At 36.5% G+C, this 16,972-nt stretch overlaps 1 protein-coding gene across 1 annotated transcript; it reads left to right on the top strand.

Moving 5' to 3' along the window:
* The first annotated feature begins 6,433 nt into the window (after positions 1-6,433).
* LOC119579720 lies at positions 6,434-6,873 on the top strand. Its single transcript, XM_037927621.1, has 2 exons — positions 6,434-6,625; positions 6,751-6,873. The coding sequence occupies exons 1-2, from the start codon at positions 6,434-6,436 to the stop codon at positions 6,871-6,873; spliced, it is 315 nt and encodes a 104-aa protein (XP_037783549.1).
* Positions 6,874-16,972: the final 10,099 nt, after the last annotated feature.

Genomic DNA, 16,972 nt, shown 5'->3' with positions numbered 1-16,972 from the left:
TTTCATTTCATCAATTAAGTTATCCTTTTATTATCGTTATCCTCAATCATTATCATCATTATTATCATGTTTATCATCATTATTGAAATTATTATCATCATTATTATTGCACTTATTGCAGTATGGTATATTTTTTTGCAATCATATTAACAATAACAATAATAATAAAAGTAATAACAATTATAATGACAATAATAACGATATTATATTAATTATTTATATCATTATTTTTAATTATTATCGTTATTACTGTAATTATTACAGTTATAATATCTATATATATTTTTTACAATTATACTAAAAATAAAAGTAATAATAATGATAATAATAATAATAATAATAAAATATAATAATAATAATAATAATAATAGTAATAACAATATTATAATAACTACTGTTATTACTATTATCATTATTATTGTCATAATCATAATAATAATAATAATAATAATAATAACAATAATAATAATAATAATAATAATAACAAAAAATAATATAATAATCATGATAATAATCAAATTTGATCAAGATCTCATTATTCTTATTTCATCATCATCATTATCTTGATTAATACAATTCTGATAATTGTTATCATGATTACCATAAAAATAGCTAAAATCATCATTGAAATTGAAAAAAACGACATTTGGAGTATACTCTGAAAAGGCTATATTTCGCAAGATTTTGCCGCTTTTTCGACTTTTGGATTTTTTTTTTCCTTTTTTAAACGGACACGATTATTGTTATTATCATCATTATTATCGTTATCTTCATCATTATCATCATTATTATTATGATTATCATAATAATAGTGGTTATAATATTGATATTAATATTATAATAATTATTATAACGTAATAATTACAGTAATAACGATATTAATTAAAGTAATGATATAAATAATTATTATAAAATCGTTATTATTGTTATTATTATTGTTTTTACTATATTATTGTTGGTCTTATTAGTATAGTTGCAAAAATATATATTATAAATGCAATAATTGCAATAATAATGATGATAATTGTAATAATGATGATAATAATTGCAATAATGATGGTAATGATGATGATAATGATGAGGGTAACGATAATAATGAAGATAATCATGATAACAATGATGATAATAACAAGAAAAATCCAAAAGTCGAAAAAAAGAGCAAAATATAGCGAAATATAGCTTTCCAAAATGACATTTTTTCGATTTCAATAATGATTTTGGCAATTATTAGGGTAATAATGATAATGATTACCAGAATTGTATTAATTTTGACAATAATGGTGATAAAAGTGAGAATAAGATATTTTTTATAACATTATTATTAATATTATCATTATTATTGTTATTATTATTATTATTTTTATTTTTATCATTTACATTATCATATTATTATTACTCCTTTAATTATTAGTATTATTGCGAAAAAATAATATTATAACTGTAACAATAACAATAAATAATAATAATAATGCTATGCCAGTGGGTCTTTGTCTCTCGTGCGAAAACATGTGTTAACATGAAAAGGATGACGTGGACATGTGTTAACATGAAGGGACCTGGGCAAACATGACGCAACTGGCTGTGAGCGGAGGAGCGGAGGAACAAGCCAAGAGAGGTGGAGTTGGGTGCTGCTCCTGTGAAGACCTCGTGTGTGCCCTTGTGACCTGATAAACTTTGTGTTGCCCTGTTATAAGCTGTATCATGCAGTGTGACATGCTGGTGTCCCCCTGTATTATGCCTATAGAAAAGTGTAGGGTAAATAATTGTGGAAATAAAGGAAAGACTGTCATTTTGTGTTTATTTCGTGCCCTGCCTCGCCAGTGGCGTTTCCCCTCCTGATGTTCTGGGACGCTGTGGTGCTTGGTGCCTCTTGGAGCTGTTCAGTGTTCACGACCCTGTGATTAGCACGCCGTCTGCCTAGCCTGCCTGCGGTGGTGGCAGAGAGACGAGCGGTCGGTGTAACAATAAGTATAATAATAACAATAATAATAGTCGTTATAATATTGTTATTGATATTATTATTGTCATTATTATCATTATTATTATTTTTACAGGTAGTATATTGCAAAAATAATTATTATAACAGTAATAATTACAGTAATAAAGATATTAATTAAATAATGATATAAATAATTATTATAAAATCTTTATTATTGTTTTTCTTATTGTCATTATTATTATTGTCGTTCTTATTAGTATAGTTGCAAAAAAATATATATTATAACTGTAATAATTGCAATAATAGTGATAATAACTTCATAATGATGATAATAATTGCAATAATGATGATAATGATTGTAAGTGTAGCAGCCCAATTAAAGGAAAGTAAATTTGAATGAAAAATGTTTTAAAAGACTATATTGGAACGGGGTTTTTGTTTACTTCAACGGCAGCTGTGGTCGCCTAACAGCCCCAGGCCCTATTGTGGGGGTTTGGAGGTAGATTACATTCTTTTTTACTAGTTTACCCCATCCTATTATTGTAATTTTATGTTTAAAGTTTGTTAGCATTCAGTGATGTGCTTTAATTGAATTAAGTGTATGAATTATTGCAAGTTTAACAGTATATATGACCACGTGGCCACAGTTGTTATTTTCCCATGTTGTTTTGTTTGCGTTTTACGTATGAGTACAAACATGGAAGATGAGGATGAATATGTAGAAATTGTATTTCATCAGTTATGGAGAATAAAGGAAGAAGCAATAAGAATTGTTTTTCTCCAGAATCCATTGAAGTATTCATTAAAGTAAACAATTCCAAAAAAAAAGGGCGAGGCCGCAGCGACAGTAAAAACTCCACCCTAGTAAAAACTCCATCCCAGCAAAACTCCACCCTAGTAAAACTCCATCCAGTATAACTCCACGACAGTTAAATCTCCACTCAAGTAAAACACCATGAAAGCTTAACTCCAGCCTAGAAAAATCCAACACTTCGTCAGGGGAAAATCCATCAACAGTAAAATACAAGCCATGTCAAATTTCATCCAAGAAATATGAAAACAAAAGTGTCATCCAGAGAAGGCAGTACTACACATTTGCATAAAAAGCCTACAGGTTCTAGCAATTACAGTTGTTATTTGCTGCAGCGCCAGAAAGAGCAGTGATTCTCTCAGCAGTAAAAAGTGTGATCTTAACTAGTTCATCCACCGAGAACTTTCCCAAAACAACAGGGACCAGAAGTGAAAAGCCACAGCAAGAGGACAACAGGTATTCACCAGAAGGTTATTTACGTTCCCACTGTTGATCTGTAGTTTAAAAAAAGGTAACTGCAGACAGGTAATGTTTATGTTGGTTAAGGGGTGTCTATTGCAGTACTGGTATATTTATAATTGCTGTTTGTTTAGTCACCATGAGTCACACTGTTGAAGTTGAAAACCCTGAAGGTTAGAGTTGCATGAGAATGTTATTCAGAATAAACCCTGGGTAAGATCTAGAACTAAGACTCAAAAAGGTTTTGAATATGAATTTTGATGTCTGTAAGAAAAATTTTTTTTTTGAGTGCAAATTCAGCTTGGAAGAGATTTTAAACATTGAGATAAATAATAGATTAGATGATCTAGAATTTAATCAAGTTAAGGGAAGCTAGGATTTCACTAGTAACCAAATTTGAAGCTTGCAGAATGATATAATAGTTATGAGCTCTGGAGCCTTCTAATAAGTTTTCAGATCAATATATTAAATGTGAGGAAGACACACAAAGGCTTATATTTGATTATTAGAGAAAGGTCAAAACAGTTTTTACAATTTTTGGCAGGTAGTACTAGGAGTAGTGGACATTCTAGGCGTTCAAGTATTTCTTCATCAAAAGTAAGAAAGAATTAATTGAAAAGTTAGCAAAGTTAGACTTAGAAAGTTTGAAAGTCAAAATAAAATTCAAAATGTAAAACTAGAAGAATCAGGGTTGAGTAAGCAAGATTATACAAGAAGGTATGTGGAGTCCCATTTGAAAACATTGCCACACCATAAGTATTCTGTATTTGAGAGTAAAGTTAAATCAAAGGAAGAATATTATGCATTACACATTAGTAAGAAAGAAGATTTGAGAGAGAGAAATAAACCTTGAGGATGAATATGTGAGTAATCTGAATCCTAAAGCTAATTCCTTTTTTCTCAAAAGGATGAGGTGTTAGTTAATCAAAAAGATGAAATTTCTTGTTCAGGGAGAACAGAAAAAAGGATGCTATCCAACAATTAGCTGAAATTCTTTGTGCTGGGGCAAATTAGTGACTCGTTTCCCTAGGCCTGAACCAGAAGTCTTCAAAGGTGACATACTTCGGGTATTCAATGGGGTTAAGTCGTTTGAGACTTTAATTGAGTCAAAAACTAAAGTGGCAGCGGGAAAAAAATGTATTATTTAAGTAAATATACAGATGGAGAGCAAAAAAAGTTATAAGTGGACTTTTGTTATTAGATGCTACTGAAGCGTACCATAAGGCTAGAAAGCTTTTAAAATAAAGATTTGGTAATGCCTTTGTAATTGCTAATGAATATAGAAAGAAATTTAAACATGAGGGGCCAAGGATTCCTCTGAATGATGGACCAGCTTGATGAAATTTTCTGATTCTTGGGGGACAAGCAAGACAGGAATGAGAATATTCAATATTTGAATATATTAAATGATCCCAAAGAGAATCGGAGAATATTACAAAAATTGCCACATCCTATATTTGAAAGATGGAATAAAATTTGTTGATAAAGAGCTATATAAAGCCAGTGAACTTGATGATGAGAGTGATGATGGCTTATTATATTCAGCAGAATTTCCCTCATTCACAAAATTTTGTACTTTTGTCAGAAAAGAAGCTTCAAAGGCATGCAACCCAATAACTTCAACCCCCTGCATTTCAAGATAAAGGTGTTAGAGGTAATGTAACTGTAAATGTTCAAAAACCAAAAAGTCAAGGTCAGTAAAAAGCTTTGTACAGAAACCAAAGAAATTTAAAATAAAATGAGTGGACAACAGAAGATTTGCTTGCCCATTTTGCAGTCAGATACAAAACCTTAATAACTGTAACAATTTTTTAAATTTGGATTGAAAGACAAAAGGAATTTTGTTGATAAAAACAAATTATGTAAAGGTTGTCTAAAGAGAGGACACATATCAAGATATTGCCATCGAAGGAGCAATGCAAAACTTGAATATATTACACCCTACTTCTCCCATGATGATGCACTAATACAAAAGAACAGATGGGAATCTTAAAATAAAGATCAAGTTAAGGAACAGAAAAAGAGGCTGTTTCTAAACAATTAAAGTTAACAAGTGTATTGCTATGGATGTTAAACTCAATGATAATTCCTGTGTGGTTGCACCATAAAGTGACAAGCAGAAAAAAAGTCCTTGGGTGTATGCATTACTTGACAGTCTGATGTATGTTTTATTAAAAACAGTGCTCTAGGTAAGTTAGGCATTGGTGGAAACAAAGGTTTATCTAAGATTAGCTACTATGAATGGTGAACAAACGTTACATGCTCTAAAATTTGTGGTCTAATTGTAAAGGGGGGTATGAAAATAGAGATGTAACCATTGCCTCACTTATTCTAGAGAAAAAATTTCCTTGCAGGCGAGATCAAATACCAAGACCTAAAAACTGCCGGGAGAGTGGCCATATTTGGAAAGAATAGTTGAGAACTGATCCCTTTACAATGGATGATGTAGAAGTAGGACTCCTGATAGGTCCAGTTGTATTAAGCCAAAGGAAATCATTACTGGCAATGACAATGATCCCTATGCAAAACGAACTGATCTTGGTTGGGGCATTGTAGGTAAAGTCATAGGTATTGATCCAAAGGAGGTGATGTAGTCACAGTACACAGAAAATGTTTCAAGAAGTAATAATTAACCATGAGAAAAAAATGTTGTCTTCTCACAGTGCCTATAAAAGGTTAAAGAGGTTATTAATCCTGAGCAAGTAAAAAAAAAATTTGAACTTGATTTTAATGAAGATATGATGATTGCCCTATTTCTCAAAATGGTAAAATGTTTTAAAAGAATGAGAGAAGGAATCATCAGGTTGAAAGAGGTCATTAAAATGCCTCTGCCTTTAAAGAAAGTAGATTTCAAGTTCCCAAATAATAGAGCTGTAGTTTTGCACAGGTTAATGAATCTTAAGAGAAATTCAGGCAAAAAAGGTTACTATGAAGATTATGTCAAATTATGAATGATCTCATAGAGAAAGGTTATGCAGGGAAACCCAAACCCAAAGGAAGAATTAAGAAGGATGATGGCAAAGTTTTGGGATATTCCACATCATGGTGTTTACCATCCCAAAAGGCCAGGAAAAATAAGAGTAGTTTTTTACTGCAGTGCTCGCTGTTACAATGTATCACTGAATGATAACCTTTTGAAAGGTCCAGACTTAACAAATAATCTTACAGGAAGTACTGTGTAGATTTTACCAAGAACCCGTAGCATTTATTGTGACATCAAGCAAATGTACCATCAAGTTAAAGTTGAATGTCAGAAAGAGATTTACCAGGTTTTAGGTGTGTGGTGGAAAAATGGTAATTTAGAAGATGAAATAATGGAATTTAGAATGACAGTTCATCTTTTTGGAGCCACTTCATATCCTAGTGTTGCAAACTTTGCATTAAAGATGGTAGCAGATCGTATGAAAAAGACTTTGGTCATGAGACAGCCAAATTTGTCAAGAAATTTTTTATGTAGATGAGGGTTAAGGTCAGTGTCCAAAAGTAGCTGAAGCTATTAATTTTATTGACAAAAAAATAAGAGTTTATGTAAAATTAGCAGGTTTCACATTGGGACAAATTTTCCTCAAACAAAAAGGAAGTAATTTCTGCTATTAGTCCAGAAGTAATGTCTGACAACATTAAAAGTCTTGACTTGACAAAGGATACACTACCAATGGAATGAACACTTGGAATAGAATGGTGCATAGAATCTGATACTTTTCAAATTCAGAGTTAATTTCAGTAGCAAGCCTTTAAATAGAAAAAGGCATTTTGTCAACGATAAGTCAATATTTGATCCCTTGGGACTAGTATCTCCATGATTCTATTAGGAAAAAAAATATTCAGGATTTATGTAGGGGTAAAGTAAAGGGATGATCCCGGCCTGATTACATTAAGCCCTTGTGGGGAAAAATGGGAGAAATGGGAAATTTTGTGATTTGCAGAACCTTAAGTTGTCAAGATGTTATAAACCAGAAGGCTTTGGAGAAAGTTATATCAGTAGAGGTACACCATTTTCAGATGCCTGTTCAAGATGGCTATGGACAGTGTTCATATATTAGATTTGTAAAGTTAATGATGAAGTTCATTGTTCTTTAGTTATGTCCAAGTCTAGAGTTACCCACTGAAAGCTGTTACTATTCCAAGATTGGAACTGGCAGCAGCAGTAGTGTCAAACTAAAGTAAGTTTTTATGTTAAGAAAGGAATTGATTTTCAAAAATATAAAGGAAATATTTTGGACAGATAGTAAAGCAGTATTGGGATACATTTCCAAGTTTCAGTTTTTGTTGCGAATAGAGTTCAGTATATCAGAGATAGGACTGATCCTATTCTGTGGAAATTATGTACAGTCAGAGCAAATCCAGCAGACTATCTGCCCGTGGACTTTGTGTTAAAGAATTAATTAATAATTTGATGTGGTGGAATGGTCCAAAGTTTTTTTGGAAGAAACTTGATAATTGTGGAAGTTCTTGGAACAAAGATCCATTTTAGAGGATGATCAGAAGTCAAGAAAGTGTCGTTTGTAGTAACTTCAAAGAGAGAAGTACCATTTCTTGATAGATTAAACTATTTCTTAGATTGGTTTAGAGCTAAAAGAGCTAAGCATTGTGTTTAAGACTACAAAGTAAGTATAAGAAAACCAAAAAAAACATCTGAGGAGAAAATTGATAAGAAGATAAATGTAACATATAGTCCTGTGACGTTTCAGAGCTTGGGAAAAGGCAGAGAAAGTAATACTAAAGGAACTTCAGAGTAAACACTATGCAGATGAAAAAAAGGGTTCTTCAAACAAAGGAGAATGTCCTGAATAAAACAAGCAGTTTGTACAAATTAGATCCATTTAGGATATAGATGGAATATAAAGGTACGAGGAAGACTTAAACAAGCAAACTTGAATGAAGCAAGTAGACATCCTGTAATTTACCAGGTAAATGCCACATATCAGAATTGTGATTGTAGGGTCATCTATGGTAGCTAAGCACATTGAAACTGTATTGTTTCTAAGAAAAACAAGAGGTAAAAAAACTTGACAAAAAAAATGTCAGATCTGCCAAAGGACAGATTGAACCAAACTCCCCCATTTACTTTCTGTGCTGTAGGATTATTTTGGCCATTTTATGTGAAGGTAAGACGCAGTGAAGTCAGAGATATGGGCATTTTTCACATCCTTAGTTTAAGAGCTATTCACATAGAAGTTGTTGAATCTATGGATACTGATTTTTTTCTCAATGCTTATTTGTCGTTTTGTTTGGGAGAAGAGGGGCCAAGTACGTCAGTTGAGATCAGATAGAGATGCCAAGAATGAACTTGAGATTTGCTTAAAGGAAAAGGATCAAACAAAAATAAGCAATGAATGTTAAAGGACAATTGTGATTGGATTAATTTTAAAATGAATGTGCCTTAGCAAGTCATATGGGAGGTGTATGGGAGAGACAGATTCGCACTGTACGGAACATATTGTCGTGAACTTTGTCAGCATGGAATCAGACTCATTACAAACATTTATGGTTTAAGCAGAATCCATTGTCAATAGTCGTCCATTGACACTGGACAGTATTAATTCATAGAGAATTTGGATCCTCTAACTCCTAACCATCTTTTGACAATGAAATCAAAGGTTGTATTGCCACCACCAGGTAATTTTCAAAATAATGATTTTTATTCAAGGAAAAGATGTCGAAGAGTACAGTACTTAGCCAATGTGTTTTGGTCTAGATGGAAGAAAGAGTTTTTTACAATCTCTTCATCTAGAGATAAGAGGATTAACCCAGAAGAAATGTGAAAGTAGGAGATATTGTGATTGCAAAAAGGATCAAAATGAAACTAGAAACCATTTAAAATGGATTGTTTAAGTGAAGTTTCTTTTTGATGAAGATGGACATGTAAGGAAAACAAAGATTATGATGTCTGATTCATGTCTTGATAAAAATGGTTTAAAAGGATTAAAGAATTTACTGATTTTTGAGAGACCTATTCATAGTCTAATTATGTTATTAGAATATAAGGAATGAAATTTTATTTGAGTTAACTTAATGTACTTTATATCCAGGGAAGTCCCCGCCAAAGAGCTTTTTTTATTTGTGATACCTCAGAAGATTAATGTTTTATTTTTGTATTTACTTTCAAGAAAAAAGATTTTATGAAGAAAAAAAGTTTTTAAGGTAGTATAATGTTAATTGTAAATTGTAAACAATTTTAGGGGAGCCATGTAAATGTAACAGCCCAATTAGGAAAGTAAAGATGAAAGAAAATGTTTGAAAAGACTAAAATTTCAAAGTTGAATACATAGACGGGTATGGAAAAGCGGTGTTTACTTCAACGGCAGCTGTGGTCGCCTAACAGCACCAGGCCCTATTGTAGGGGTTTGGAGGTAAATTACATTCTTTTGGGACTAGGTTATCCATCCTATTATTGTAATTTTATGTTTTTTATAAGTTTGTTAGCATTCAGTGATGTGCTTTAATTTAATTAAGTGTATGAATTATTGCCCAAATTTTAACAGTATATATGACCAACGTGGCCACGTGTTTTTGTTGCAGTTTTACGCATGAGTAAGGACATGGAAGATAAGGAGAATATGTAGAAAAATTTTATTTCATCAGTTATGGAAAATAAAAAGGGTGAAGCAACAATTGTTTTTCCCAGAAACCCATTGAAGTGTTCATTCAGTAAACAAATTTTCCCAAACAAAAGGGCGAGGCCGCAGCGACAATGATAATGATGATGACGATGATGATAATGATGATGATTATAAAAAAACATCCGGAAGTTGGTGTTCCACCACATCTGTCCCTGGCTGAACAAAGGCTGCGCCTTCCTGTTGCTGCCTCCTGAGTACACCTTATCACAGGAAGCACCCAAACTTCGCACCTTCCACTCCTGAGCCCTGGTTCACCCAAGGACCTCCTTGGTGACCTAAATGTCCCCTCGAGCAAGCCGAGCGACTCACCCCCGTCACGGTCTGATAAACCTGACACTCCAGCCGGGGAAAGAAAAGCGCCGCCCAGGACGTAGCCGCTGAAAAAAAAGGGGGACTATAACGGGTATAGGACCCAATTACAATGGTGAACAGAGGGTAGTTATACTTGTTAACGGCTTGACTCTTTATTTCTGAGAGTTGACACCACGCAGTAAAAAAAACACACAAGACATGTTAGTTATAATCGGGCCGCGCGGAGGTCACGGTCAGCTCCCCGGAGAGAGGGGGGGAGCTGACCTTAGTGCGGTGGTAGCTTAGCACGAACTCTCGGTCAAACGAGGTCAGATATAAAATGTGCCCTCCGCCCTCGCTGAGCGGTGGTTTTTATTTGGGACATTTGGATCCACGTGGAAAACAGCCACGTGGTCCACTGGTAATAGAAATAGAATTATCCACATCCTGTAACAAAAATAGAATTACCCCACATCTTATATTGCTCGGCCACCTACTCGCGCCTCGCCCTCGAGGCGCCTTCAAGGTGACCTAATTTGGCTGGTCGTCTCGTTCTGGGTTGCGTCGTCCCTGGTGCCTTTTCGTGGCTTCTCGTCCCTGTCGCCCTAATCCTCCTGGCCCTTGTGTAACTGTCCGTCCTCGTTCACACGTCCTCGAAAGTCTGCAAAGGTCCTCCTTGACTTCGGTTTCTTTCTTGACCTCCTCGTAGTCCTGGCCCAGGCCTAACTCGGCGGCGCCCCCTGCCCACACGTCCTCACTGATCTCGTCCAGGTCCTTCTCGCGTCCACACGTCCTCGTAATCTTCATCCGGATCTACGGGCGTGGGGGCAGGGGCGGCATCTCGGGGCTGCTGATATCTGCGTACGAGCTCCGGGAGTTTGACCGGATCTGCAGGCGTCCGCCAGGCACAGCATTCTGGGGCGACTGATACCTGCGGAAAAAGGGTGCTGGTTCGCGGGATCTACGGGGAGTCTGGCAGGCAACACCTTTTTCTGACGAAAATCCTGGTCTGTGGGCCTATGGCGATCTTCGATGACGTCCTTCTTACAGCATCCTAAGGGTCCTCCTTCGGTGCCGTTTGGGTCCGACTGCAATATAAGTCGGGGAGCCAGATCATACACGTAAGGGCCAGAGTAAGAGAAAAAAAAAGGCAACAGAGAAGATGGGGTGGTAATTAACCACTAGCCGGTTATTCATACAATTTACGGTTTTTAATGTTGGTTTTTTAACTTTTTTCGTCTTTTTTTTTCATTTGTGTTTTTATTTTCACAAAGGTAAAGAAGAAAAATAGAAGAGGGAGATGTCAGTAGCGGTCCGCATAGACCTATTTGAACTACCAACCATCTCTGATAGATATGAGAATAGATAAGGGAACGACATCCGCGATCCGCGAAGAAACTATTGAACCATAGTCGTCACACAGATAAGAAATAGATGTAACTTGTACACAGACAGCGACAGAAAAAAAAATTGCGGGCTAAAAAGAGATAAATCTTTACGCCGGCACTAAGGGCAAAGAAAAGGGTCAGTGTCTTTTATCCTGGTGTGTGAGTGAGCGAATGTGTTGTTGGGGTTGCGTTTTGTGAGTGACAGCTATCGTTAATGAGAGGGAAGCGGGGAGTGACCTCACACAGAGAATGAATCACAAAAACGAATATTAGCGTTCACTATAACAAAACTGAAAGTAAATTTGCAATGTAGCTATTTAAGATTATTTCAACTACCACATTGAATTCAACATATAATGATATGCGACAGAAGTACGCATGAATGAATGGTGGACATGAAAAAAATATTCGCCAATTTTTATCAAGCAAATCTTCTCGGGGTCAGAAAAACTGAACTGCCGAGGTACATGTCTAGCTTTGCACGTCAGACTTCAATAAAACTCAATAACAGGGGATCCTATACCCAATGCCGTATATGATGAAGCGACTCGAGCCAGGAAAATAATATCCTGTCTCTTCTGCGTATCTGTAATGGCGCTCGCAAATTCCCGAAGGATATATAAATTTTCACGAATCACACAAACGCTTGGGGGGTACCCAAAAAATGCAAGCGATTGAGGAGGGTGAGAAAAGGTGTGGATTAATAAGCGAATAATGATTCTAGCTTAAACCCTAGTCCTACATTAATTAACGGACATAAAACCCCGGGTCACACTGACTCAAAAGGTGCCGAACGAATAACTTTGGTTTATTTCACCTACTTTCCGAACGGGCGGAGCGCAGATCTATTAGGCGTTTACGCAACCCCGGGGCAATATCGGGCAATCTGTGCCTATAAAATGGGGGAAGATCCTACGCTATATCCAAATAATACAATTTTGTTACCTGCTTCGCTCTAGCGCCGATAGAACGTGTCCCCCAAAAAGCAATGTAACAATGATATGTTTGCTTCCAAATTAGAGGGACCAAGTGGTTCATCTGAAACCCTACCCACGCCGCCACCCACCGGGAAAAGAGAAAGTGAGGTCAGGTCAGGTCGGGGCGAGGGGTTAGGAACAGATAAAAATGAAATGGTATTCGTGATAAGATAAAATCACGAACGCGTTAAATTCGTTGCAGATGAAACAATATAAATCTCTAAAAACGAGGAAAATAATTAATTACTTAACTAACGAACGATATTCATGTTTTTTTATCACATACTCGATCGCACGGAAATGCGATCTGAGGTGGAAGAATAGTGGAGAAAAGTGCCATTTGCTGTCATTTTGCACCTTTTAACCCAACAAAAAACAACGGCTTAACACATGTATGGCAGAAGGAAGGAAAAAAAAAAAAAATAAGAAAGGGGCCCAAACGTGTACTTACGTGTTTTTTTCTTAGCCATGTCTCTGAAGCGGTCGAGCGGATTTCTTCGGAGATTAGCGTTCATGCCTGCGAGCCGGAAGGACGCAGCGCACCCTGCCACCAGTTATAACGGGTATTAGGACCCAATTACAATGGTGAACAGAGGTAGTTATACTTGTTAACGGCTTGACTCTTTATTTCTGAGAGTTGACCCCTCGCAGTATAAAACACACCAAGTCATGTCTAGTTGTAATCGGGCCGCGCGGAGGTCACGGTCAGCTGCCCGGAGAAGAGGGCGGAGCTGATCCTTAGTGCGGTGGTAGCTTAGCACGAACTCTCGGTCAAAACGAGGTCAGATATAAAATGTGACCTCCGCCCTCGCTGAGGCGGGTGGTTCTTATTTGGGACATTGGATCCACGTGGAAAACAGCCACGTGGTCCACTGGTAATAGAAATAGAATTATCCACATCCTGTAACAGAAATAGAATTATCCACATCTTATATTGCTGGCAGCGTGACATCTATAAATAGTGAAATCTGCCTGAGCCGGGGGTGACATCCATTAATCAAGGAGTTTGGCTAGGCAGCGTGACATCTATAAATAGTGAAATCTGCTGAGCCGGGGTGGACATCCATTAATCAAGGAAGTTTGGCTAGGCAGCTGCTGACCTCCTGGGGTCATGACCTCACCTTCGGCGATAACGAGAAACGCCTGGGAGGGGGTAGCCGAGGGCAACAGCTGTGCCCCCACGCCCTAGGCTGGAAGTGACCCAGAAATACCCGAAGGAATCAGTCCGAGTCCGTTCCTTGAACCGCGAACACCTTCCCTCCAACCCGTAGGAGCTGACGCCGCCTCCGCCACGTCTCACCGCGACAAGATCCCTTTTAATCTACGTGTCTGTTCCCTCAATAAAGCTGAGAAACAGATACTGAGTTTTCTCTGGACCTGCCAGATAATATAGTGGTGTTCTAGTATCATTCAAATTAGAGACCATTATAGGGACATTCTCGATACCACAAAGCACCAGACGAACGCAATACTACGAGACGTCAGCAAGGCCTTTGATAAGGTATGGCTCGGTCTCAAATACAAACTAACACAACTACACCTGCCCACACACTTCACACGCCTTCTCTGCAGCTTCCTGGATGACAGGACTGCCACAATACGCCTGGGAGCTCACCTAGGCCCCCCATCCACCCCCAGAAGTGGAGGTACCCCCAGGGAAGGATTATCGCCAACCCTCTATATCCTGTATACAGCCAATCTGCCTGAACCGACCCATACAGCAACAAATTTTTCCTATGCGACGATATCACACAGATTATCACACACCCCTCTAAATCACAACACTTCATGAAACGAACAACAGAAAGAGCTATACAGAAACATAAACACATTTGAGCACCACTGGAAAAAAACAGACAAACATAAACAAATTCAAACTCATACCCATAGCACGTAGAAAATCACAACCAATCACGATCACAACACCAACATTCCATACACCCACACAGGAAACATTCTTGGACTCCAGATAAACAAGCACAGGCTTCACAACACACGTTAAACAAAGAATAACAAAAGCAAAAAAACACTAACCAAACTAAAACGTTTTTCATGCTGCACACCACAAACAAAACTCAGACTTTACAAAACAACTGTCAGACCCATCTTAGAATATACTGCTACCCCACTGGTTGCAATATCATACTCACAAAAAACTCCGAATGAAATCAGTACAGAACAAAACACTACTCTGGATACACGGCGCAACATTTCTAGACCGAATTTAAAGCAGAAACACTACACAGAACATACAGCTGGAACCACTAAACACACGCTTACACAGACGAGGCAAAAACACCTGGGCCAGACTACGCGAACAAGAAGACGAACAAAATAACAACATCTTTTAAAAACACACAAACCCTCACACAAACCCCGCCTGGTGGCCCCGAACACTACCAATCACAGAACACGAAACACCCACCCCGATATACACACACACACACCCGACCCCCGACTTGTGACCATGACCATGTTTTTTAAAGTTTTAATGCAAAAAAAAAAAAAACAATAAAAAACCAAAAACACCCTCAGAATCCCCAAAGGATTGGTTAATCCACGCCAAACAACTAACTTTAATGCAAGGAGGCGACCATCAGCTTGCCAGCTCACCTGCGTCACCTGTGCGCGGCGCGGATTAACCAATCACGGGGGAGAGAGGGCTGGCCACCTTGGCGTGTCCCAAAGGTATAAATTCGCTGGCGCTGTTACCACGGCTTGTCACTTTTCCCGCCTCGGCCCGCTAGTGGGTCGTGGGATCAGCGTCGACGAAAAAATAAACGGGAGATTCCAAGGACTGAACATCTACAAGCTTGCCCACGGACTCTGACTCGATTGGGCCTGTGATTATGGGGAGTGCACTCGTGCAATTGCATAAGGCAGAAAACGCGAATCAGAAGGGGCGAGCAGGTGGAGATGTTTTACGGAAAAAGGGAGAAAAAAATAAATAAACTCGTAAAAAAAAATAAAAAAAATAAAAAAAAAAAAAAAAAAAAAAAAAATAAAATATATATATATATATATTATATATTATTATATATATATATATATATATATTATTAATATATATAATATATATATAGCCTTCAATCACTGTTATCCTATGTTTACTTGCTTTTGTTTTGTTTTTGTTCCCGTTTTGTCAATTACATTCTGATATTCACCTCCTATCTATTTAACCACCATTTTCGTTGACACTCCTTTGTTTTCTCTGCTGTTTTTGTTTTTGTTTTGTTCTTGTTCTTTTCTGTGTCTCTTATATTATATTATGTTATTATTGTTATCACCATTTTATCACAATTACTTGTCTAATCTATGTAACATGCTCCCTTTTCGTTCCCACCCATTTGCAATAGTCAGACCAAGTTGTCAAGAATTCACTCCCCTCGATTGAAATATAATATACCACTTTATTCTTTTATCAAGCATCACTCAATCACCCCATCCCTCATCACATCTCACCCATCCCCTCTGTCCCTATCTAGATTCATTTCCCTTGATCACCCATTACTCCTCGTTTTATGTAACATATTTTTCATTCTGCCGCTGGAGTCCCCCAGCCTCTTTTCTTTTCTTGTTCTTGTTCCTGTTCTTAGCAATTAAAAACAAAATACAAAATAAAATAAAATACAAAAAAAAATAAAAAAATTTTAAAAATAAAAAAAAAAAAAAATAATTAATTAATCCATCATTTAATTATAATTAAACTTTTCTGTCCGTCTTGTTCTTAGCATTAAAAAAAAAAAAAAAAAAAAAAAAAAAATATATATATATATATATTATATATAAAAACAAAATAAAAAAAAACTCAAAAAGTAATAAAACCAATAAAAATCATTTGTTAGAATTAAGCCTAGTTTTTTTTTATTATTGTTACCACAACTACCACATCTTTCCCCTTATTAATCTATTTTAAGACATAATACAAAATCAATAAAAAAACATAAAGCGTAAAAATAGAAAAAAGTATATAAACCAAAAAAAAATAAATATATAAAAACGATTATATAATATATTTATTTATTACAAAAAAAAGAGGCATTTACTTCGATAACACAATAACGTAACCATAGCCACTTCTTCTCACCAATAGCAAAAAATAAAACAACCACTCACCTCCCCCCCCCCTCGAAACTCCAGACATGAAAAGAGAAATATGAATGCAATGTATCTACCAGGGCAAGGGGTTCTCGCCCCCCTACTTTACCAATCTCTAACTTCCTTAAATTTCCCCACTTTACTTCTCTCCCTCCCCCCCTTCGAATTCTTCAACCTCTTTACGTCAGTATTTGTGCTTATTTATGCTCCAGTACAGAATGTCCGTGCCTTCTGACTCGGGGGCTTACCTTCCACGCCACGGACCTCGCCTGCTCCGCTGGGATCCTCTCTCACTCCCCACGCTCCTGTTTGTACATATTTTGCTATGTAGTGTATGTATAGTGCCGGTAATAGTAAACCTTTCTGTATGTTTCCTCTGGTGTTTT

Source organism: Penaeus monodon, chromosome 12, assembly GCF_015228065.2.
Source record: "Penaeus monodon isolate SGIC_2016 chromosome 12, NSTDA_Pmon_1, whole genome shotgun sequence".
Classification (NCBI taxonomy): domain Eukaryota; kingdom Metazoa; phylum Arthropoda; class Malacostraca; order Decapoda; family Penaeidae; genus Penaeus; species Penaeus monodon.
The sequence above is the reverse complement of the archived record's forward strand: the minus strand, read 5'-3'. Positions and strand labels throughout refer to the sequence as shown.